We start from the raw sequence: 24,390 nt of genomic DNA, 5'->3' as shown, positions 1-24,390 counted from the left end.
GGTGGTGACGCGACCGCGAGAAGCTCGTCCCGGTCTATTTGCGGCTCCGGCCGCGATCGCCGGCGGTTTTCGACACCTCTGCGATGCACTCATGGTTTTGCGGCGACCTTCTCGACTCTGATGCGCGCGGTGGAAGGTACGGCACGGTCCTATGGTAACGCCGCCGACGTTCGGACGCTGCGGACTACTCGTGCGCGCTCGTGTTCTACCTCGCGTTGCCCGCGACGCCGCGCCGACCCCCAGACGATCGATGAGCCATGCGCCCACGCCCAAAACAAGGAACGCGGACCGAGCAGAGCTGGCAGAGCCGCGGGGCTCCGGCTAGATCGACCGACCCACACGCGTCGCCAAGATTGCTAGTTTTGGCGGGCTTCACTTCCGCGAATGGAACTTTTAAATGGGTTGCGAGCTCTCGCCGCTCCGTGCAATAGATTCCCGGAGAACAGCGAAGATCCTCGCGACCGTTTGCGCTCGCGTTTGCAGTCAACGGGTCGTAGCAGAACGCGGTCCCGCTCATCTCAACATGCACAAAAAACAAAAACAAAAAAATGCATTACCGAACGCCGACCGAACGGAACAAACCATACTTTTATTTGTTTTCCGCGACCGCGCCTGAAGCGAAACCAAACACACATAACCCTTTTCTGAGGCGCCTTCATCCGCGCAAAAGCCTTTTTCTTTTATTTTTTTTTTTTATTTTTTCCCAAGTTTAGTTTTGGGATTTGTTAAAAGGCCTGCTTACGAATCACGAATCATTACCACACGGCACATGGTCACCGCAATTAGCAGACGATACGAACTTAGTCGTCGGCTCATTCCACTAAAAAGAAAAAAATGCGGACGAACCAATCTGCGCATGTAATAAATACAATTGCAAATCATTAGCGGCCGAACGAAACGCACACACAAGGAAGTTTGGCCAGCACGCGTTTGTGGGAAATAAATTACTTCCCTTTACAAAACACCATCACATTTAATAATATAAAATGAAAGATTTTACAATAGTAATGCTGCCCCCTCATCGGACCTTATGGAGGATCCTAGCCTGGAAATAAAAGCTAGCTTCTTTACTAAGAAGTGAGCACATTTACATCACATTTTTCGGCAACGTGTCGCAGAGAAACAGGGAAATGTTTCTGGTAGGGTAGCACCCCACCAGTCTTCAGAAACGTTGCTCTCTGTTAGAAGTTGCAGAACCCCTGCAGAATGGTGGACACAAGTGAAAGCTTCTTGAGTTCGATTGCGCCCCGGCTGCACAAGCATTCATACAGCTGGTGCAAGAGTCAAAGCTAACCGCTTGCACTACTCGCACCTTCCGTGGTCTCAGTTGTTCCATCACTCTGCAGTGGATCAAAATTTTTTTCAACTTTTGAAAGCGGATTGAAACTGGAAGAAGATCTTGGCCAAAGAGCAAGAGGCTGCTGCAGTACCTCAGGAAAGAACAATTTAAGAGCCTGGAGAGCACGAAAAAAATTGGAAGCCATTTCAGACAACCTAACCTCTGCACAAGGAATATTTTAAGTGTGCATCAGCGAGGGACAAGAAATTGCACGCAAGTAAAGATTTGCGTAAAAAAGTAGGAAGACCGACTACCGAACCACATTGACAGTCCAACTAATATGAACCTGCATGGCAGGCAGGATTCACGCAGCTTCCAGCATTTACCGGAATCTCTGCATTGCCACAACAAAAATCAGCAAAGGTGGTGCTACGAGCTCCTCCCACAAAGAAAGCTTTTCATTCTCTCCACTTCAGCGAGCCAAACACTTGCCTTCTCTTTCGCTTTGTCTCCAGCATTTTTTTAAGGCACTAAGTTTACAGTTGCAAACTATATGTGTCAAAATTGATATGCCATGGAGTGAATTAACTTTCTGTTCCCCGCTCATTCTCGGTGTGGGACGGAAGCCACTCATGTTTCCGGGGACATCCCTGCACACTACTATCAACAGCTTAGCGAGGGCTCTCTTAAATACACCTCACTAACCCGCACAGTGGGACAGCACGGTGTTGACAAAGCATAGGGGTGGTGGGTCCGGCAGCTTCGCAAGTGCCGCCACAAATAGCCTAATGCTGGGCTTTTCAAACTAGGCTTCAGGATCCCAGGGATCTTTAGGCATACAGACTGCTTTATTGCATCACTGCCAAAACTGAGAGGGAATACTCCTAAGCTGTCCAGATGACAGGCATTCCTCGAGATCAAAATGTTTGATCCACGTCTTTCTCTTAGTAGTGTAATATTGCCAGCGTCAACCAGCAACATTGCCAAATAGCAGGAACTAGATGCTCTACACACTGGTTTTAACTACACTCATTGGCGACTCGATGAACGGAAGAAAAACTTCTACAACGCCCAGAATGCGTCTTCGTCCAGTGCGTTTGGCGTCCTTTCCCTCTCACGCATCGAACGTGGTCCAAAAATGGCAACAAATTATGTCGCATCATTTAATGTGTCACGCTGCTGGATGTCGCAATCCTGGCGATTCGACGAAGGAGTTTTGGCACATAAGAAGAGTGAGCGTCGGCTCAGCATCCCAGCTCGCGGCCGTCGGAGGTTCCGCAAAACGTCGCTCTGGACGCCGACCTACTGCAAAACAAACGTCTGCCGTCTCTGCCGCTGTGCCGACTCCAGAATCCCGTCAACGGTGTGCCACTTATAGTGACCTCGTTGAGCACTTGAGTGGCCGCGAATGCGGTAAGCAGACCTGTCAGACACTGCCCAACAAAGTCGGGCATCCCGCAACGAGAAGATCCACCGATGCTTCAGGACCACGTCCTTCACGAAGAAGTATCTAAAGGCGCTTTTTTCCGGGCCGGGAAGAGGCGTTGGAATCCGACAAGGCAGCGGGAGGAAGAGCCCACCTGTGAGCGATGCCGTGGGGCTGCACTTCCTGCACGAAGATGCCGAGCTCTCCGCGGGACGGGGAGCGCAGTCCCACCACGCTGAAGCCCAGGCTGGCCCCAGGGGGACGCGCCAGCTCCACTCGCAGCACCTGGCGCCCCGCTGCTCCCCGGGACACCGCCCGCTCAAACTCCTCCAGGTAGCCCGCCGTGGGCACCGCTCGGCCGCCACAGTGCAGCAACGACGAGCCGCTCAACTGCGGAGGCGGGGGACACACTCCTCCTGCACTCGCTGCACGTGCTCCGCGGAAAAAGGCGTCGCAAACGGTCCCCAATTTTGTGTCCGAGTGCCGCAGGAAGCGACTGTTGTTTTTGCGGGGCGGCGACCTCTCCCAGAAGCGCGTGCATGCTCGAAGCGTCGTCTGCTCCTCGACGACTGCCTTGAGGCTTTGCTCATATCATAAAAAGAATGCAATTACACACTACCCAACAGGGACGCACAACCTTCGAAGGTCAAGAAGCTTCTCAATCATCGGACTTGGGTGTAAAATCTACATTTTGCGAACCCAAAGCAAAAAAAGAAACACGTTGCATCTGAAACTCACCACTCCGCAAGGTCGCTTTCCCACAACAGTTTGGATGGCTTCCGTGCGTGACACCTAAGCCAATAATAAAAAGTTGGCCCCAAAACAAAATTCAATACCCTGGCGCCGCCATTTAGTCACTCTAGCTTGCCACGACAACCCGAAAACCCCGAGCGACGGTCCACCCCAGGCTAGATACCACTCTCCCCAGGTGGAAGAATCCAACCGTGCGGCAGACGAAGACGCACCTCGGGCGAGTAGCGGACGACGCCCCCGGCCTCGAGGGCCCCGCCGTAGTCCGCGTCCGAGCTCGGCTCGCACGAGTCCGAGTTGTTGTTGTTGTCGTGATGGTCCTCCTGGTGGTCCAGCTCGTCCTCCCCTGGCGGCAGCACGCCCGAGCCCAGCCGCAGGGCCCCCGTGAGCGGGCACAGGTCGAAGTCATCCGGCAGGAGGGACGGGTGTCGCTGCAGGTGTCGCTTGAGCTGGCCCAGGGACTCGCGCACCGTGAGCACCCTGGCCAACACGGGGTCTGCCCCCAACACCCCCAGCAGCACCGACAGGTCCTCGTTGTCAGCGGCAGACGGCCCCAGGGATTCTCGGAGGCGCTCCAGGGCGCAGACCGCCTCCGCCACTGCATTGTTGGCTTTATGGCGAAAACGCTCTGTAGGCCATGCTGCGCCATACTAAGAGAGGCTGTTCAGAAGGGGACGCAAAATAACCTAACACTACGACCGGCATAAAAAATAAAACTGATCACGCGATGGGAAGAGAGGAAAGCATTCTGTTAGTAAAAGAATGAAATGATACATGGCACCTAAAAAACTCGAGCAAAATTGTTGTGCCACTTCTCATTGAGCTTGGACCGGTCGTAAAGTTTGCAGGATGGTTCTCTGCAGAGTCTGCAGCGTGGTGTGTCTTCCCCACCAAAGAGATAAGAAAGAAGTAAGTTGAGCCAACACGGTAAGACCTCGGGTGTTAGGTTCTTAGAAGCGCCCCCCCACTGGAACATGATAAGGGTGAGGGGTAGAGCGTCTAGTTAAGGGGTGCATGAGGAAAGAAGTGTGGGTAGACAAAAACGAAAGAAAGGCTGCTCTTTGTGGGCCACTTTGCATTACAGAAAGGGAAACTAAAAAGTAATGAGGAATCATGCAATTCCTGTAGGACTTCCAGGGATAGCAACCTGCCAGAAAGAAAAAAAAATTGGGGTGTGTGTATGTTTATACAGCCTAGCACCTGCCTCAATGGGCGACTTGTCTCTCAGCTGTAGATGAGAAACTTAGCCAGTGCAGTAAAACCGCTAGCCTGGGGTCTTTAACGTGCATCATGTAGTAGTGATGCATGATCACGTGCCGCTACGATGCTCATCCAGATCGAAACGGGCAGGGGTAGGGATTGAACCCAGGATCCCTCGGTTCTGCAGCGCGAGCTTTCGCTCCAATTTGCTTTTCATGGAAGGTCGCCCGAGCGTTTCTGGGATATGGTTTTTCAATTTGTCCGTGTTGACATGTTTATGTCAACAACCTTATGGAGGTCCACCAACTATTCGCGTGTCCAATTCACTATAGGTAGCGCCACTCGTTTTCCGAAATGGCGGGAATAGTGAGGGTTGGAGACGCATGCCGCTGCTGAGCCTGTCTACTGTGCTGGCTTCACAGAGCGACACAAATTACTTCTGGTAATACGAGGAAGCTAGGGTGTTATGAGCACAGCCCACCTCTTTATCCTGAAAACAAAAACAGTGTTTAGCGTAATATTTATGCCAGGAGGCAATTCTGGAGCAAACCTGAACCCAACCTCTATTTTGGATGTAATTTCTCGGTACAGGTCTTAATTTCGGATCCTTTCATAACCCAAGATGTGTCTCACATCATAATTATTTAGTCAAAGTAGTTGTTCACGGAAACTTCATTTTGTGACATATGTGTTGAATCCAGGCATTTCAAACTATTTTGAAGAGTGCAGTGCCCTAAAGACAGAGTCTTGCATAAACATGGGAGGTCACAGAGAATAATGTATTCATTGAAAAAATCGGTGCTGATATTTGTGTCTCCTCGCTGCCTTTTTTTTTATCAGATAATTGTGATGTGAAAAAATGAACTGCGGTTAATGGGCTTTTGGGTATGTAGATACTTAATTACTTTAACATTACTCGCCGCAGAAGAGTAACATAATAAATCCAATTTTTACAATATGTTCACAAAACATAAATTAAGAAACGCTGTTCTCGCTACAAGAACCCAAAGACGCAATCAGTGACAGACAGCTGAAGTGTGTTTTTTTAATGCAACACATAGGACTTTATATTGCATCCATTGTTTGACTGTTTGCCTATCTGGAGAAAAATAAGCTTTTCATATGCTTAAAAAAAATTATACTTTTCTGGTAAGACTATTATGGTTAAATAGTGAATTTTTGTGATCGTAGCGTTAATTGGGGGCATACATTGCCACGACTTGTATTATAATAACACAAAATTAAAGTATTTTAATACGTATTCTTTGAAGCTCTAATATAATTTGTTGCTTATGATCTAATTACAAACGTGCAAACAAGTATGACAATCAAAAATGTGAAATAGTCTAAAATCAATGAAAACATTATAGCTAACTTGAGAAATTCATGCACAATTACAGTGTTTGTAAAGCATTTTGTGCTATCAAAGTCGCAACTTTTGAGAATTGGCACAACATCCAAAGTCATTGTCAATATCCTTTCAAGCCAAATGCCTCCCCCCACAAAAAAAAAAAAAAAAGGATTTTTGTGATTTTTTTTAATTGGCACTTTTTTTTTATAATATTTAGTTACATTCATTCTTACGCACCGTAGTTTTGCCAATCTCAGCCTTTCCAGTTTGAAGGTACACCTACCTGCCCCATTTGCTCACTGCAGTACGTTTCGTTGGCGTTGGAAGCCGGTGAAACAGTAGCAAGTTTTACTATTGCATATACGAGCGAACGCAAGCGTTGTGTTGTTCTAACTTTGCGTGTTCCACGTGAAACATGCAAAGCTAACAGTGGAGACGCGGACAGGTAGTTTGGGGATTTCGCGTAATCCTGGTTGTGGTCATGGGGTTCTTTCGATGTCGGGTGACCCTTGCATTGGCTTTGACCGTGCTTTTGCCTTCGTGACATACTGTTGGGTCTAGCAGTGGAGACTTTCCTTCTACGGAACTTACGTTTTCTTTGCGCCGGCGAACTTTGTTCCCGGCTTTCCAGGCCTGGTGTTCCAAGCGGTGCATTGTTTCACAGCGTTTTGGAGTTGTGTTTGGTTTTGTTTTCTTCGTGACCTCACTGCCCAGATTTGTGGTGGATTTGTTGCTGAACGCTTGTTCGCATTTTATTGGTTTTCGCGTCGTTGCCGTACGCGGCTTTTTAATGCCTAATTAAATTTTCTGGTTTCTTTTTTTAATCTTCTGCATCCCGTCGCCCCTCTGTTGACTGCACACTGGGTGAGGACCTATCACCTGTCACAGGTGCAAACTTGGCATTTCTTTCCTTTTAAAGTAATTTATTGTTTCTCATACGGTCATTCCTTTGTTTTTAATTAATTTTCTCTCTACTCTGTGGCATTGTTTCAGAAACGACACTAATGTTAATAATATAATTATGTCAAAATAGCTCCGAGAGGTGAATGCTTCTTGACAAGTATGAAGCGGATGACTGCCAAGCCAAGGAAAAAAGATAGCTGGAGCCTGCTGCGTAACTAGAGTGACATGCTACACAAGCCAAGTCGCCGATACATTGTCATTTGTGTCGTTTCACACACAAAAGCATTTCAGAAACATCTGACAGAGAGACAGATTCGCTGCTGCCAAACTGCTTCGTGGCAGAGCGCAATTTTTCACACCTCCTTTCCTGTTCGTTTGTTTCTTTCCTGGGCTTATATCTCCCCCTAATAAAAACACAGATCCACGCGCTACTCACGCAGAGAATAACTCGTGCAGACTTCTTGTGTGCACGTTAGGGCAGAAAGTTGAGGCCGTTTTCGAGCACTGCGCGCTCGGCAGAACTCACCCGTTGCTTCTCTCGTGATCATGGCAGTGGTAGTGGCTCGTTCACCTGCAGCAAACGCGTAGGAACAGGTTTAGGACCCATGCAGCCCTTCGGGAGTTTTCGCCAACATTATAGCTCTTCGAGCCAGCACAAAACACAGGCGCGAGCTGTGGAGCATTTGGCGCCGAGCCTTTTTCACAACGGACTTGCCGGCGCGCGCTCAGCGGCTTGAGCGTACGTACGCCGAGGCAAAACTGTCCAACTGTGAAGACCACGACGACGACGCACTCTGTCCGAGAACGAACGACGACTTTCCGCCTAATTTGAGGCCGGAAAGTCGGCGCCGATCCACTGCGCCGATCACAACCCAGATTTGCGGGCCGACACTTACCCGAGGCGAAACGCGTGGTGTTCTGTCGGAGCACGGAGAAAAACTACTCGCCCGAAAGGCCATTTCCTAAAGCGAAGACCAGACGCAAGCACCTGGCTTTGGCGCGGCATCGCGGACGTCGGTGCGAACAAGTGGTATTGACGCAAAGAAAAAAAAAAGAAAAAAGACGGGGCGAAAACAAAAAAAAAGGAGCTTAAAAATGCAGTACCACCTTTTCGTCGCTGCGAGATAAAAGTGCAAAAGATAAAAAGTTCACAAAACAAGGAACAAAGCAAATAGTGACTGAACCTTTCCTCCTTTCCTTTGGAATGAGGAGTGTCGGGAGTGTTTTGTTTCGTTCTTCGCGTTCTCTTTTTCTCTTCGTGCTGGAAGGCGTTCAGGCAGTTCAAGGTTCAAGGACGACTCTCGTCGAAAACAAAATGAATTTGGCTGTGAATATATTTAATTCTGCATTTCTTTAAAATTCAGAGAAGTTTTTGGCTGGAACAAAATGGTGACCAAAGGTGGAACTACACCCACTCAAATATTTATTTCTCACTAACATACACAAAACACGAAATCTTCCGAGGAGTTTGAATCAATAATTATTTATAGAATCCTGTTTTCGTCGCACAAGTCAAGTACAGTCATAATACGAACGCAGTCGAAGCAGGTAGGAAGAACCTGAAAAGGAGCCGACATCGTGGCGAAACGTCGCCGTGTACTGGCGCTGTTTTTAATTTCAGGGGGCTAATTTTCAAGCTGCATTAACGAAGGTCAGCCAGTGCTCTAAAGTGTGGTCAGTCTGGTGCCATCGCTAAGGCCGCACGCCAGACGCTTCTGTGCTTCCCTTACATTTGCCTTCCATCGCTTCGGACACTTCGGATCCGTACAGAGGAGGGAGGGAGGCTTGAACTGGATTGAGTTGGATATTTTTGGCTCAGCCAACCAGCTGAGTGGCCGAGTTGTTTGCAGGCGACAAGATGTTTTCGCTAAAGATGGCGACTCATTGTCGTCTGCTTTGACGAAAACGAACGCCGTTGAATACGCCACACAACTGCAGTCCCCCAAAATACAATAACTCAATACTCATTCATTGCAGACTCACGGATTCAGAACGAGCGTAATTCCTATCGCGTTTCTTTCCCCCTCTGTTTTTCGCAATCGGGTTGCCACAACACGCACGCGCGAGACTCTTTTGACTCTTTCGCCAGAAGCCCAGAAGCATCATAACAGCGCAGTCAGGCTGGTCGGTCAGACGATGAAGTGATGGCGACGGTGCAGAGTGCTGCGATGTTGACTCTCGACCTGTTGCCACACGAGGTGATCGAGCACGTTCTCTCGTTCCCTCAGATTGACATCGACGATCTCTGTCGATGCTCTGTGGTGTGCTCCAAGTTCCGCGACGTTGTATGCAGTAACGACTTATGGAAGAAAAAGTTTGCCAGAAGGTAAGTCGTTCACCCTGTGATCGCAGCACAAGCGATAAAACTCATAATTGCAAGTCATCCCACAGAATCGGAATACATTTAAGCTTAATTTCTCTCGCTTATCCCACAACCGTGAAGCTGGAGACGGTGCCCAACACGTCTCACGGCTTGGGTACAAACTCCTTCCATGCAGCTTGTTTACTTTCTCTCGACTGATCGCATTCTAACACGGAGACGCTCTGACAGGCCCGCGCATACTAATCTTGTAGAACCTTTGTCCAGTGACTCAGTGCGGCGCGGAAGGCCACCGAAAGTACTACCTAATGCGCACAAACAAGATCCCGTTCTCTGTTTGGTTTTGCAGTCGGCGCTCTTCTCGGGGCTCCAATTTGACGTTGTCATCCCCGCTGAACTTTTTGCCTCGGTTTAGAAGACGACTCAGCCATTCGTGTACGCTGTGCAACCATGGACGGCTTTGCGAAACGGATATTTCGGGCATCGCGGTTTTGCGCAACGCGCATGGAACAACGCTTTCGGCCGCGTAGTTCTGCGTACTCCTCTGGACCAAAATACGCGCACACACACTTTTTGGCACGCGTGTAGTGTTGCGTGATTTCGCCGCTACGTAAATTTAACCGCGGACCTGTCAGAAGGGTCGAGCGCGCACGGAACGCGCGTGGTCTTGGCGCACTGCGTACTTTGCTGAAGTTTTTCCCGGTCCGGATTTGTCGAATGGGTTTTCGAAAGCGCGTCCAAGTTGCAGCCCCCGCCTGACGACAGGCTAGTGCCAATATTTATGGCCTCTCGACGTACCCGGACCTGAGATCGCCAGACTCGTCCACACGCGTCGAATAGCCAACAGCCGGGGGAAGCCCTGGCCACCCTGGCCAGAGAAGCTTTGTACAATACATTGCTCCATAAAAACTATTTTTTTATAATAATAAATTTTTACTAGGTTATATGCACTCGGAAATCAACCAGTTTCGGAATTATTTCGCCGGCACAAATTTTCATGATCCATGTTGTACACATGCTCCATAAAAACTATTTTTAAAATAATAATAAATTTTTACTCGGAAATCAACCACTTTCGGAATTATTTTGCCGGCACATATTTTCATGATCCGTTGTGTAGTTGTTACCATGAGGCGAATTATTTGAGGGACTAATTTTTCGTGAGTATTTTGAAATTGCAAAATTGGCAAAATGTAGGTCTTTATGAAAACCAAATTGTTTTCTGTATACTCCGTTCTGCGTAACTTCGCAGGCGACAAAAACTACGGCTCCTGCTACCCAATGCGGGCTGTCAGAGCCAACAACGTGTACTCTTGGGACTGCCATCCCATGGCCATCGTGTATGAGAAGAAAACTCGGCTGCCTAGAGGTAAACATAATCTAGGCAGACTTGAAAAAAGAAAAAAAAAAAAAAAAAAAAAAACTTCCTATAATGTAATTACCTGAAAATGATTAAAATCATTGACCTAAATACCCAGAGGGAAGGACGAGAAAACGTTGAAAACATTGCTCTTAAATAATTATAATTTGTAATCTAATCTTATGAATTCGGCACACAAGTTTGGGCAATGGAAGGGTAAAGATTCTGAAATAGTCCCACTTACCGACTTGCCGGTGTATATCCCCGAGATCATTCGGGTGAGTGGCTTCGGGAACCGTAAAAGGCTCGGTACTGACGGATTGATCAAATGTTTCGGCTGAAGACGATAACGTCTGCTGAAACACCGATTCAGAAATGCTTGGAGTTGCACATTCCGATGTTGATAAAAGTCGGTTGAATCCTAATCTCAATTCTCTTTTGAGAAGTGGATGCACGTTGTATTTGACTGTCACTTCAGGCAGCTTTGGGTGCTGTAAACTCATCCTGGACTCTCGGATTTATGCAGGAGCAATCACACTCGGAAAAAAAAGTTGCAGCGAGTGAACGGCATCGGTGCACAACAAATTTTAGTGCTTCGACGCATCTGAAAGAGCGATCAAGAGAAAATGCGAAAATAAGGAAAGAGAGCGAGACACAGAGTAAGAGAGAGAGAGCTACGGAGAGGGAGGTAGAGAATGAGATAGCGATGGGCAGAAGACAGGGATGGAGAGAAGAAACTCAACAATATCTACTTGCGCAGTAGCTCTGGACTTGTTGACAGGGGTCCGTCAAAATCTCAGCGAATCTAGAGGCTGCTTGTTACGCACCAAGAGGACCCCCTTTTTATTCTACCCAATTATTCACCAACTCATGTTTACAAACAAACCGGAGCGCCCCTAGCGGATGCCACCGGCGCCGTGCATGCGCGATGGGGGTGTGGGCAAGAGGCTCGCCGTCGCCCATAAACAAACCATTGAAATGCGATGTAGTCGGCGTCGGTGCAGGTCCCGCTGCCCTTTTTCGCATTCGAATTGTTGATTCTACGTCTTGCTGGCGATGTCTGACTACTTGATCGGCGTTGGCGAAATTACTGAGGCTCGTTACACCGCAAAACCTCACGTGAATAATGTAACATGTGGCGATTCATTCCGCGTGGACGCCGCAGTATGTACGCTAAAGCCTGATTCACATGATACGATTTCGCTCGAAATTTTCAGTCGCGTCGCCGCTCGGGCTGCAAAAGCGTGAACCGTAGCTGAGACGGTCGACGTTGATACTGAAAATCGCAAGCAGAATCGGACCAAGTGAATTAGTCATAACAAGTCGGTGATGGTCACTGATAACAATGATAAACATCTCATTGTATTTACTGTTCACATGTAGCCTGCTTACCAACCTACAACCATAAGTCCTTTGAGGCCTGCACTTACTCCTTATCGTAAGTATCGGGCCAACATTGGGTCTACGGGCCGGTGTTGCCTAAAAGAGCCGACGACAGGCAGAAACGTTTGAAAGAGCAGGCGACAGTTCGAACGATCAGGCGGTCGTTTGAATGTGAAGACGCATTGAACGTAGTTCGCAGGTGGTCCGCACAACTTGACGGTTTTCCGGCGTTCACGTTGGAACAAAACAAATAAATCTGATGACCCCGACTATCCGTGAATTCAACCCAAAGTGCTTCCCGCCCAAGCAATCGTTGTCCGACGGCGTCTGCTTTTCTCTTTTCACGGCACATATCCAGATCCTCAGACGAACCGAGTACGTGAAAACTGACCTTCAAACCTTTCTCGACGCTTTTGGTACGGCCCCAGTCGCGGCGTTTTGACGAGAACGGAGGTTTTTGTCTGGTTCCTTTCAAAACAATGCAGGAATACACGTCTGGCATGGGGACTTCTGCCCACAGCCCCAGACCGGAAGTGCGACCGACGCGCCACCACCGCGCCGTGACGTCACAGAGTTGAGTTGGTGTATAGCCGTCCCCGCTTTGTGCAACTTCAATGAGCTACTCCACCTAACCAAAAAAAAAAAAAACAGCTTTTCTAAAACGGTTTGCTTTTTATTTGTTGCCAAAGTTTGAGGCGAGCGACACTCCAAATGTTTCTGCGAGCCAATGTCCGAGCTTGAGTTTGACAAAGGAAGAGCAATTGCAGGACGGTCTTTTGCTTTCAGAGCAACATCGGGCTAACAGGCGGCATCTTTGTCGCGGGATAGCCCAACTGCATGAACCACACGCATCCTAGAAATCCTTGCTTTTTATGACTTCTAAAGGGCATGCTGGTTTGCGACGCGAACATGCAGTGTGGACATATCCCATAGTGACACACCATTTCAGTTAAGGGAGCAGCAGAGTGAAAGTAGCCCCCACCCCCCTCTTCTTAGGAGGCAATTTCTCGCCCTTTTTTTCTAAGTTCTTGGTAGAGTTCTGCACGGACAACTAAACAGAAACAGCTAAAAAAAGATGTGCAGCAAAGGAATCCACAATGTAATCCTCTTACGCGCTCCTGGGGGGGGGGGTAGGAAGGAAGAGGAGGAGGCGACCCTCCTGTCCCCCCCCCCCCTCCCCTCCCCCAGTTGGTATGATCACGGTCCCCGCAACACTTGTTAAAATAACATGTGAAAAGCCTCACTCACTTGTTCTAGATTAGCACATCTCAAATAATAATCATTAGATAAACATTTATTGAATAAAAATGAAGCACAAAAAATATACAGAGGGAGGTGCCAAAAGCAAATTTTGGTGTAAATACGTACACAGGTATATAAGGTGCTGCAAAAAAAAATGTACATTTTCTATACTAGTCGTGTGTCAACAACAAATGATTTTGGGGTCACTGCCACATTTATTTTGCCAAACGGAAAACTGATAATTTCGCACAAAAAGACGCAGCACGGATTCGTTAATAGGCAAAAAAAAAATCATGTGCTTTTTTTGTTTTTTTTCTTTTACTTGTAAGCTTATATTTTCATTCAATAAATTCACCCTGCTGTACTTTTTTTTTGACTGCGATCGTGTTTTTTTTTTTCTTTCTATCTTGCACTTGGGACCAGTTGTTCTGGGACCATTTTCTTCTGCTTTCAGTGCTACTGAACAAAGTACTATGAATGTAGCCATAACAAAGTATTAGCCACGTATGCGACCAAATGCATCGCTGTGGTCAAAGTTCTCGATTGGCCAAACCATTGCTTTCTGTATTATGATAACGCCTGCTCAATTGCCGGTACATGGCGAGGCAAATGCTGCCAATCACGACGAGGCAGAGGCAAATCCTGCCCATCACAGCAAGGCAAATCCTACCCATCACGGCGAGGCAAATCCGGGTCATGACGTCACGAAAGGAAACCATAAGAGGGCGCCACCGAAAAATCTTGGCGCTAATAGCATGTTCTCACAAGTGTCCAACACTCCAATGATGATAGCGAGTAAAGTGAACAGACTGAATTTCGGAAAGGTTCCAACCTGTCGGGCAGAGATCTCTTTTAGAGAGCAGCTCTTGGGCACTCGTTTTCGGTTGAGTGGCGTCGCCGTCAACGTCAAAGTAACCGCTGGCGTTGCATTATGGGACGTCACAGTCACCCTACTAAATTAAGCGAGGAAACTGAATTGGTGTTGAAGTCATGCGACGTCAACTTCCTTGCTGAATTTAGAGGGGAAACTTAACCTGCTGAATTTAATGGGAAAATGTCCCCAATAAATTTAGCAGGAAGATTTCTGCTAAATTTCATACTCGTTTTGACTGGACAAGTTTTGCTAAATTTCCTTCTAAAATTCCCACTAAATTTAGCGGGAAAGTTTTTGCTAAACTTCCCGCTAAATTTACTGGGAAAATATTTTGCTAAATTTGGCTGGCAAATTCATACTAAATTTAGTGAGAAATTGAATGAAAAATTTTCTGTTAAATACGAGGCTAGAAGGAGGGGAGGAGAGGCATACGCTTCCCTCCTCCTGGTCTGGCGGGAAAATTTTTGCTAAATTTCTTGCCAAGTTGCGGAAACTTATCCCGCTGACTTTAGCGGATAAATTTCCACACTAAATTTAGCAGGAAAATTTTTGCTACATTTCCCACTTAATTTGAAGGGACAATTTTTGCTAAATTTCCCAAAGATTCCCACTAAATTTAGCAGGAAAATTTTCGCAAAACTTCCCGCTAAATTTACTGGGAAAATATTTTGCTAAATTTAGCAGGGAAATTTATGCTAAATTTAGTGGGAAATTGAGTGAAAAATTTTCTGTTAAATAGGAGGCCAGAAGGAGGGGAGGGTATGGAGGGGGAGGAGAGGCATACGCTGCCCTCCTCCTGGCCTAGCAGGAAACTTTTTGCTAAATTCCTTGCTAAGTTGCGGAAACTTATTCCGCTGAATTTAGCGGATACATTTCCACACTAAATTTAGCAGGAAAAGTTTTGCTACATTTTATACTCAATTTGAAGGGACAATTTTTGCTAAATTTCCCACTAAATTTAGCAGGAAAATTTTTGCAAAACTTCCCGCTAAATTTACTGGGAAAATATTTTGCTAAATTTAGCAGGGAAATTTATGCTAAATTTAGTGGGAAATTGAGTGAAAAATTTTCTGTTAAATAGGAGGCCAGAAGGAGGGGAGGATATGGAGGGGGAGGAGAGGCATACGCTGCCCTCCTCCTGGCCTAGCAGGAAACTTTTTGCTAAATTCCTTGCTAAGTTGCGGAAACTTATTCCGCTGAATTTAGCGGATAAATTTCCACACTAAATTTAGCAGGAAAAGTTTTGCTACATTTTATACTCAATTTGAAGGGACAATTTTTGCTAAATTTCCCACAAAGATTCCCACTAAATTTAGCAGGAAAATTTTCGCAAAACTTCCCGCTAAATTTACTGGGAAAATATTTTGCTAAATTTAGCAGGGAAATTTATGCTAAATTTAGTGGGAAATTGAGTGAAAATTTTTCTGTTAAATAGGAGGCCAGAAGGAGGGGAGGGAATGGAGGGGGAGGAGAGGCATACGCTGCCCTCCTCCTGGCTTAGCAGGAAACGTTTTGCTAAATTTCTTGCTAAGTTGCGGAAACTTATTCCGCTGAATTTAGCGGATAAATTTCCACACTAAATTTAGCAGGAAAAGTTTTGCTACATTTTATACTCAATTTGAAGGGACAATTTTTGCTAAATTTCCCACAAAAATTCCCACTAAATTTGGCAGGAAAATTTTCGCAAAACTTCCCGCTAAATTTACTGGGAAAATATTTTGCTAAATTTAGCAGGGAAATTTATGCTAAATTTAGTGGGAAATTGAGTGAAAAATTTTCTGTTAAATAGGAGGCCAGAAGGAGGGGAGGGTATGGAGGGGGAGGAGAGGCATACGCTGCCCTCCTCCTGGCCTAGCAGGAAACTTTTTGCTAAATTCCTTGCTAAGTTGCGGAAACTTATTCCGCTGAATTTAGCGGATAAATTTCCATACTAAATTTAGCAGGAAAAGTTTTGCTACATTTTATACTCAATTTGAAGGGACAATTTTTGCTAAATTTCCCACAAAGATTCCCACTAAATTTAGCAGGAAAATTTTCGCAAAACTTCCCGCTAAATTTACTGGGAAAATATTTTGCTAAATTTAGCAGGGAAATTTATGCTAAATTTAGTGGGAAATTGAGTGAAAAATTTTCTGTTAAATAGGAGGCCAGAAGGAGGGGAGGGTATACAGGGGGAGGAGAGGCATACGCTGCCCTCCTCCTGGCCTAGCAGGAAACTTTTTGCTAAATTTCTTGCTAAGTTGCGGAAACTTATTCCGCTGAATTTAGCGGATAAATTTCCACACTAAATTTAGCAGGAAAAGTTTTGCTACATTTTATACTCAATTTGAAGGGACAATTTTTGCTAAATTTCCCACAAAAATTCCCACTAAATTTGGCAGAAAAATTTTCGCAAAACTTCCCACTAAATTTACTGGGAAAATATTTTGCTAAATTTAGCAGGGAAATTTATGCTAAATTTAGTGGGAAATTGAGTGAAAAATTTTCTGTTAAATAGGAGGCCAGAAGGAGGGGAGGGTATGGAGGGGGAGGAGAGGCATACGCTGCCTTCCTCCTGGCCCAGCAGGAAACTTTTTGCTAAATTTCTTGCTAAGTTGCGGAAACTTATTCCGCTGAATTTAGCGGATAAATTTCCACACTAAATTTAGCAGGAAAAGTTTTGCTACATTTTATACTCAATTTGAAGGGACAATTTTTGCTAAATTTCCCACAAAAATTCCCACTAAATTTAGCAGGAAAATTTTTGCAAAACTTCCCGCTAAATTTACTGGGAAAATATTTTGCTAAATTTAGCAGGGAAATTTATGCTAAATTTAGTGGGAAATTGAGTGAAAAATTTTCTGTTAAATAGGAGGCCAGAAGGAGGGGAGGGTATGGAGGGGGAGGAGAGGCATACGCTGCCCTCCTCCTGGCCTAGCAGGAAACTTTTTGCTAAATTCCTTGCTAAGTTGTGGAAACTTATTCCGCTGAATTTAGTGGATAAATTTCCACACTAAATTTAGCAGGAAAATTTTTGCTACATTTTATACTCAATTTGAAGGGACAATTTTTGCTAAATTTCCCACAAAAATTCCCACTAACTTTGGCAGAAAAATTTTCGCAAAACTTCCCGCTAAATTTACTCGGAAAATATTTTGCTAAATTTAGCAGGGAAATTTATGCTAAATTTAGTGGGAAATTGAGTGAAAAATTTTCTGTTAAATAGGAGGCCAGAAGGAGGGGAGGGTATGGAGGGGGAGGAGAGGCATACGCTGCCCTCCTCCTGGCCTAGCAGGAAACTTTTTGCTAAATTTCTTGCCAAGTTGCGGAAACTTATTCCGCTGAATTTAGCGGATAAATTTCCACACTAAATTTAGCAGGAAAATTTTTGCTACATTTTATACTCAATTTGAAGGGACAATTTTTGCTAAATTTCCCACAAAAATTCCCACTAAATTTGGCAGAAAAATTTTCGCAAAACTTCCCGCTAAATTTACTGGGAAAATATTTTGCTAAATTTAGCAGGGAAATTTATGCTAAATTTAGTAAGAAATTGAGTGAAAAATTTTCTGTTAAATAGGAGGCCAGAAGGAGGGGAGGGTATGGAGGGAAAGGAGAGGCATACGCTGCCCTCCTCCTGGCCTAGCAGGAAACTTTTTGCTAAATTTCTTGCTAAGTTGCGGAAACTTATTCCGCTGAATTTAGCGGATAAATTTCCACACTAAATTTAGCAGGAAAATTTTTGCTACATTTTATACTCAATTTGAAGGGACAATTTTTGCTAAATTTCCCGCTAAAATTCCCAGTAAATGTAGCAGGAAAATTTTCGCGAAACTTCCCGCTAAATTAACTGGGAAAATATTTTGCTAAATTTAGCAGAGAAATTTACGCTAAATTTAGTAGAAAATTTAGTGAAAATTTTCTGTTAAATGGGAGGCCAGGAGGAGGGGAGGGTATGGAGGGGGAGGAGAGGCATACGCTGCCCTCCTCCTGGCCTAGCGGGAAAATTTTTGCTAAATTTCTTGCTAAGTTACGGAAACTTAACCCGCTGGATTTAGCGGATAAATTTCCACACTAAATTTAGCAGGAAAATGTTTGCTAAATTTCCTGCTAAAATTCTCACTAAATTTAGGAGGAAAATTTTCGCTAAACTTCCCGCTAAATTTACTGGGAAAATATTTTGCTAAATTGAGCAGTGAATTTTACGCTAAATTTAGTAGAAAATTTAGTGAAAAATTTCTGTTAAATGGGAGGCCAGGAGGAGGGGAGGGTACAGAGGGGGAGTAGAGGCATACGCTCCCCTCCTCCTGGCCTAGCGGGAAAATTTTTGCTAAATTTCTTGCTATGTTACGGAAACTTAACCCGCTGAATTTAGCGGTTAAATTTCCACACCAAAATTTAGCAGGAAAATTTTTGCTAAATTTCCTGCTAAAATTCTCACTAAATTTAGCAGGAAAATTTTCGCAGAACTTCCCTCTAAATTTACTGGGAAAATATTTTGCTAAATTGAGCAGTGAATTTTACGCTAAATTTAGTAGAAAATTTAGTGAAAATTTTCTGTTAAATGGGAGGCCAGGAGGAGGGGAGGGTACAGAGGGGGAGTAGAGGCATACGCTCCCCTCCTCCTGGCCTAGCGGGAAAATTTTTGCTAAATTTCTTGCTATGTTACGGAAACTTAACCCGCTGAATTTAGCGGTTAAATTTCCACACCAAAATTTAGCAGGAAAAGTTTTGCTAAATTTCCTGCTAAAATTCTCACTAAATTTAGCAGGAAAATTTTCGCAGAACTTCCCTCTAAATTTACTGGGAAAATATTTTGCTAAATTGAGCAGTGAATTTTACGCTAAATTTAGTAGAAAATTTAGTGAAAATTTTCTGTTAAATGGGAGGCCAGGAGGAGGGGAGGGTACAGAGGGGGAGTAGAGGCATACGCTCCCCTCCTCCTGGCCTAGCGGGCAAATTTTTGCTAAATTTCTTGCTATGTTACGGAAACTTAACCCGCTGAATTTAGCGGTTAAATTTCCACACCAAAATTTAGCAGGAAAATTTTTGCTAAATTTCCTGCTAAAATTCTCACTAAATTTAGCAGGAAAATTTTCGCAGAACTTCCCTCTAAATTTACTGGGAAAATATTTTGCTAAATTGAGCAGTGAATTTTACGCTAAATTTAGTAGAAAATTTAGTGAAAATTTTCTGTTAAATGGGAGGCCAGGAGGAGGGGAGGGTACAGAGGGGGAGTAGAGGCATACGCTCCCCTCCTGGCCTAGCGGGAAAATTTTTGCTAAATTTCTTGCTATGTTACGGAAACTTAACCCGCTGAATTTAGCGGTTAAATTTCCACACCAAAATTTAGCAGGAAAATTTTTGCTAAATTTCCTGCTAAAATTCTCACTAAATTTAGCAGGAAAATTTTCGCAAAACTTCCCTCTAAATGTACTGGGAAAATATTTTGCTAAATTGAGCAGTGAATTTTACGCTAAATTTAGTAGAAAATTTAGTGAAAATTTTCTGTTAAATGGGAGGCAAGGAGGAGGGGAGGGTACAGAGGGGTAGTAGAGGCATACGCTCCCCTCCTCCTGGCCTAGCGGGAAAATTTTTGCTAAATTTCTTGCTATGTTACGGAAACTTAACCCGCTGAATTTAGCGGTTAAATTTCCACACCAAAATTTAGCAGGAAAATTTTTGCTAAATTTCCTGCTAAAATTCTCACTAAATTTAGCAGGAAAATTTTCGCAAAACTTCCCTCTAAATGTACTGGGAAAATATTTTGCTAAATTGAGCAGTGAATTTTACGCTAAATTTAGTAGAAAATTTAGTGAAAATTTTCTGTTAAATGGGAGGCCAGGAGGAGGGGAGGGTACAGAGGGGGAGTAGAGGCAAACGCTCCCCTCCTCCTGGCCTAGCGGGAAAATTTTTGCTAAATTTCTTGCTATGTTACGGAAACTTAACCCGCTGAATTTAGCGGTTAAATTTCCACACCAAAATTTAGCAGGAAAATTTTTGCTAAATTTTCTGCTAAAATTCTCACTAAATTTCGCAGGAAAATTTTCGCAAAACTTCCCTCTAAATGTACTGGGAAAATAGTTTGCTAAATTGAGCAGTGAATTTTACGCTAAATTTAGTAGAAAATTTAGTGAAAATTTTCTGTTAAATGGGAGGCCAGGAGGAGGGGAGGGTACAGAGGGGGAGTAGAGGCATACGCTCCCCTCCTCCTGGCCTAGCGGGAAAATTTTTGCTAAATTTCTTGCTATGTTACGGAAACTTAACCCGCTGAATTTAGCGGTTAAATTTCCACACCAAAATTTAGCAGGAAAATTTTTGCTAAATTTCCTGCTAAAATTCTCACTAAATTTAGCAGGAAAATTTTCGCAAAACTTCCCTCTAAATGTACTGGGAAAATATTTTGCTAAATTGAGCAGTGAATTTTACGCTAAATTTAGTAGAAAATTTAGTGAAAATTTTCTGTTAAATGGGAGGCCAGGAGGAGGGGAGGGTACAGAGGGGGAGTAGAGGCATACGCTCCCCTCCTCCTGGCCTAGCGGGAAAATTTTTGCTAAATTTCTTGCTATGTTACGGAAACTTAACCCGCTGAATTTAGCGGTTAAATTTCCACACCAAAATTTAGCAGGAAAATTTTTGCTAAATTTTCTGCTAAAATTCTCACTAAATTTAGCAGGAAAATTTTCGCAAAACTTCCCTCTAAATTTACTGGGAAAATATTTTGCTAAATTGAGCAGTGAATTTTACGCTAAATTTAGTAGAAAATTTAGTGAAAATTTTCTGTTAAATGGGAGGCCAGGAGGAGGGGAGGGTACAGAGGGGGAGTAGAGGCATACGCTCCCCTCCTCCTGGCCTAGCGGGAAAATTTTTGCTAAATTTCTTGCTATGTTACGGAAACTTAACCCGCTGAATTTAGCGGTTAAATTTCCACACCAAAATTTAGCAGGAAAATTTTTGCTAAATTTCCTGCTAAAATTCTCACTAAATTTAGCAGGAAAATTTTCGCAAAACTTCCCTCTAAATTTACTGGGAAAATATTTTGCTAAATGTAGCAGGGAAATTTATGCTAAATTCTCCGCTCTAATTTCGCATTACAGAGAATTGTAAACGTCTTTCATTTTTTCTCTCACCTTACCAGCTAGTCTAATACCAAGTCCCGTTAAGCATTTTATAGACCGGTGACATTCACTTTGGCTCAGGAGAGCCACGGCGCCGCAGAAAGGCAAGTCATCTGTAGCACGAAGGCCTGCGGCACTGCGTCTAATGCACGATGCAATGACATTACATGAAAAAGAAACGGTGGTTTGAGCGGTGCTTGTGGGTGAGGAGTTGATATTTATTTATTCCAATTCCTTTAAAGACCCTTGTTTGTGGGCATTACATAAGGGGAGGTACAATATTTATTTTTTATTTATTTATTTATTGATACTGCCAGCCACTAATACGCAGCCAAGGCAGGAGATATACACAATAAAATGCACTTGAAAATAAAATACATAGGTGTGGCGGCGTTACAACTCGTAGAGGAATAAAGGGCCAACAGATGCCCTTGATAGGATTCTTCCCATTCAAAGAATGACTACACAAAAGGATCTTTTACAACTACACGTCACAAAAACACACGTAAACATAAAAACACAGTACAAACCTATAAAAAAAAGAAATATCTAAAGCATGACTAGTAGAAAAGCACAATCACAGACAATCAAACCAACTCATATGCATGTAATATCAAACAACATCCGATTGCTTTAACTTGGCTGTGAACGACAATACGCAATCTGTGCAGGCGATTTCTTGTGGGAGCAAGTTCCATTCATGAATCGTACGTGGAAAACAGGAATATTTGAAGCAGTCAGTTCTACACCTTATTTCAGTGAAAGATTTGCAGTGCTTGTTCCTTGTTGGCCTACTAGTATTGAAATGAAGGTAATTGCTGTAGTCCAAGTTGAAATTGTTATTTAATAGGTTGAAAATGAACTTCAGTCGGCTAATTTTTCTACGTTTTTGTAAAGAAGGGACACCGCTCTGAACATAAAGTTCTGAGATTGATGTGTTTCTACCATATGTGTTAAAAATAAATCGCAGCGCTTTTTTCTGAATTCTTTCCAACTTATTAATATTTGACTTTGTGTGTGGATCCCATACCACATCAGCGTATTCCATCAAAGACCTGACGAATGTCTTATACGCGATTAGTTTTGTATTGTTGGAACAGTCTTTTAGTTGCCGTTTTAAAGTCCATAATGTGCCCATTGCCTTGTGAGTAATGAAGTCAATATGTGAATTCCAATGCAGATCAGACGTTATTACTAGTCCCAGGTATTTGTATTGGGGTACTGTACTATATCAAGCGCATAGCGCAGTAATAACATCTGAAATGAATACATGAGGTGTTGGAGGGGAACGTGACCATCGCCGCGGGCAGAAGGCAATTACACAGATTAGCTTGGGTACATGCGGAGCACAGTGACTAGGGGGGTGAAACATTACAGCACGAGGCAAGTAGAGCGCCACAATAAGAAATAACAGACGTGAGAGCAAAGGGCGCTGCGAAAGGCTGTTGAATTCCCCTTGGTTACAATATGTAAAAGAAGGTCGTTCCAGTCTACTATAGTGTCGGGCAAAAAGGAGGAGTTAAAATAGATTGTGCTGCCTGAGATACGGGGAAACGTGTCATGGGTGATTTTGCTGCAAACAGAATCGCCTGGGGGGAAGGATGAGAGAGTCTCGAAGCGCAGGAAGGTAGCGGTAAATCTTGCGAAAGAGGCAAAGGCGCACTATCTTCCGGCGGACATTTAGTAAAGGAAGGTTCAGTTCGTTTTTGAGGGTGGATGCACTAAATGACCAATCCTATTTCTTTAGAATAAACCTAGCAGTGTGATTCTGGACTGCCTCGAGATGGTTTGATAAATACATTTGGTAAGGGATCCAAATGGCCGCAGCATATTCCAGTTTGGATAGAATGTATGTCTCATATGCCATTTTACGCAGGAACAGGGAGCCGATTTTAGGTTATGTATTCTGTAGCCAAGGCAACGAGTCGCCTCTGCAGAAATAAGCTCGATATGAGCATATAATACGAGGTCGTTTGTTAGGGCCACACTAAGGTATTTATAAGATGGGGCGTCCTGTAATAAGTTATTTACTAATTTGTACGAGAACTATGATACTTGTCATTTCTGTGAGAACTAGACTAACTTACACTCCGATATGTTTGATGTCATTAACCACCTAGTACACCATGCATGGACTTTTCCAGGTCACTTTGGAGTTGGAGATGGTCTTGCAACAAAACTATTTCATGGTATAACACGCAGTCGTCAGTGAAGAGGCGGATGTTTGAGGAAAATTTTTTTGGGAGGCAATCAATAAATATAAGGAAAAGTGGGGTACCAAGAACTGACTCTTCGGGAACTCCCAAGGTAACCTCTGCAAGGGTGGATGAGCAGCTGTCAACTGTAGTAGTAATTTGAGTACAAGAGGAAAGAAAATCAGGGATCCAGGAGAGCACGAGAGGGTTGACTTTGAGACATGAAAGTTCAGCAAGCGGGCGACAGCGGGGAACGCTATTGAAGGCCTTCGAAAAGATGACGTCACTTTTGTCTTTGGTGCGGCTGTTTCTGGGGCGGTCTCGAGGGGGTAGGCTACAGCTAATGGTTGGAGCAGTCTATGTTAGACGGCACTCCACCTTGCACATTGGCCGTGTGGACAGAAGTTTACTTGCGGGTAGCGCGACACCGATGCCGCAAAAGCAGCCACTGCAGAGCGTAGGCTGAATTTGAGTCGAGCACCCCATTGCACGATTGGGAAGCTGGGTTACCGACCGAATTGGATCGAACCGACGAGCCCACGGTCTGCCATATAACGAGAGATCTGCCTTCAGCTCTGACTGGTCAAGTCCTGTAACGCCTTAGCCACGTGCCCGAGTGTTATCGAAGGTAGAAAAGTTGTGCTGGAGATATCCCGCACTGCAACGGACACGCTCCTGGCGCAGGTGGCCCGAACTGTTCCGGCAGCAGAGCGGAGTCCACACGGCCTGGCGGGAGGAGTGCATGGAGCGGCTCTCCTGCGGGCGCAAGCTGCTCCAGTGGGTCTCCCAGATGTCCCGGGACTTTTACGCCCACGACGAGCTCTCCGAGGACGCCTTCGACGGGGTCGTTATGCTCAGCAGGCACCCCCGCGCCCTGCAGTTCTACGTCGATGAGCTCGCGGCCCTCTTGAATGACGACCAGCCGTGAGTTGATGTCTTTTGCGAATGTTTTGTTTATTTTGAGAACCCTTATTGGCGCGTCGAGGGCGGCTAATTGGGCCACCTTTTGC

General features: G+C 44.7%; 2 protein-coding genes across 2 annotated transcripts in view; one reads left to right on the top strand and one right to left on the bottom strand.

The window, feature by feature from the left end:
- The window catches only part of LOC8031530 (multiple PDZ domain protein), a 99,749-nt gene extending 91,060 nt beyond the window's left edge, over positions 1-8,689 (bottom strand). Inside the window, exons 1-4 of the mRNA XM_040219980.3 lie at positions 8,640-8,689; positions 7,436-7,480; positions 3,671-4,065; positions 2,860-3,095 (exon numbers count right to left, since the gene is read on the bottom strand). Coding sequence (XP_040075914.2) covers positions 2,860-3,095; positions 3,671-4,065; positions 7,436-7,480; positions 8,640-8,652 — 689 coding nt within the window. The 5' untranslated portion in view covers positions 8,653-8,689. The remainder of the gene's footprint in view (positions 1-2,859; positions 3,096-3,670; positions 4,066-7,435; positions 7,481-8,639) is intronic.
- A 103-nt stretch (positions 8,690-8,792) lies between these two features.
- Positions 8,793-24,390, top strand: part of LOC8031519 (F-box only protein 21) — a 34,235-nt gene continuing 18,637 nt past the window's right edge. Inside the window, exons 1-2 of the mRNA XM_029994592.4 lie at positions 8,793-9,235; positions 24,065-24,304. Coding sequence (XP_029850452.2) covers positions 9,054-9,235; positions 24,065-24,304 — 422 coding nt within the window. The 5' untranslated portion in view covers positions 8,793-9,053. The remainder of the gene's footprint in view (positions 9,236-24,064; positions 24,305-24,390) is intronic.

This window comes from Ixodes scapularis, unplaced genomic scaffold, assembly GCF_016920785.2.
Source record: "Ixodes scapularis isolate PalLabHiFi unplaced genomic scaffold, ASM1692078v2 PGA_scaffold12__126_contigs__length_90152505, whole genome shotgun sequence".
Taxonomy (NCBI): Eukaryota; Metazoa; Arthropoda; class Arachnida; order Ixodida; family Ixodidae; genus Ixodes; species Ixodes scapularis.
The sequence above is the reverse complement of the archived record's forward strand: the minus strand, read 5'-3'. Positions and strand labels throughout refer to the sequence as shown.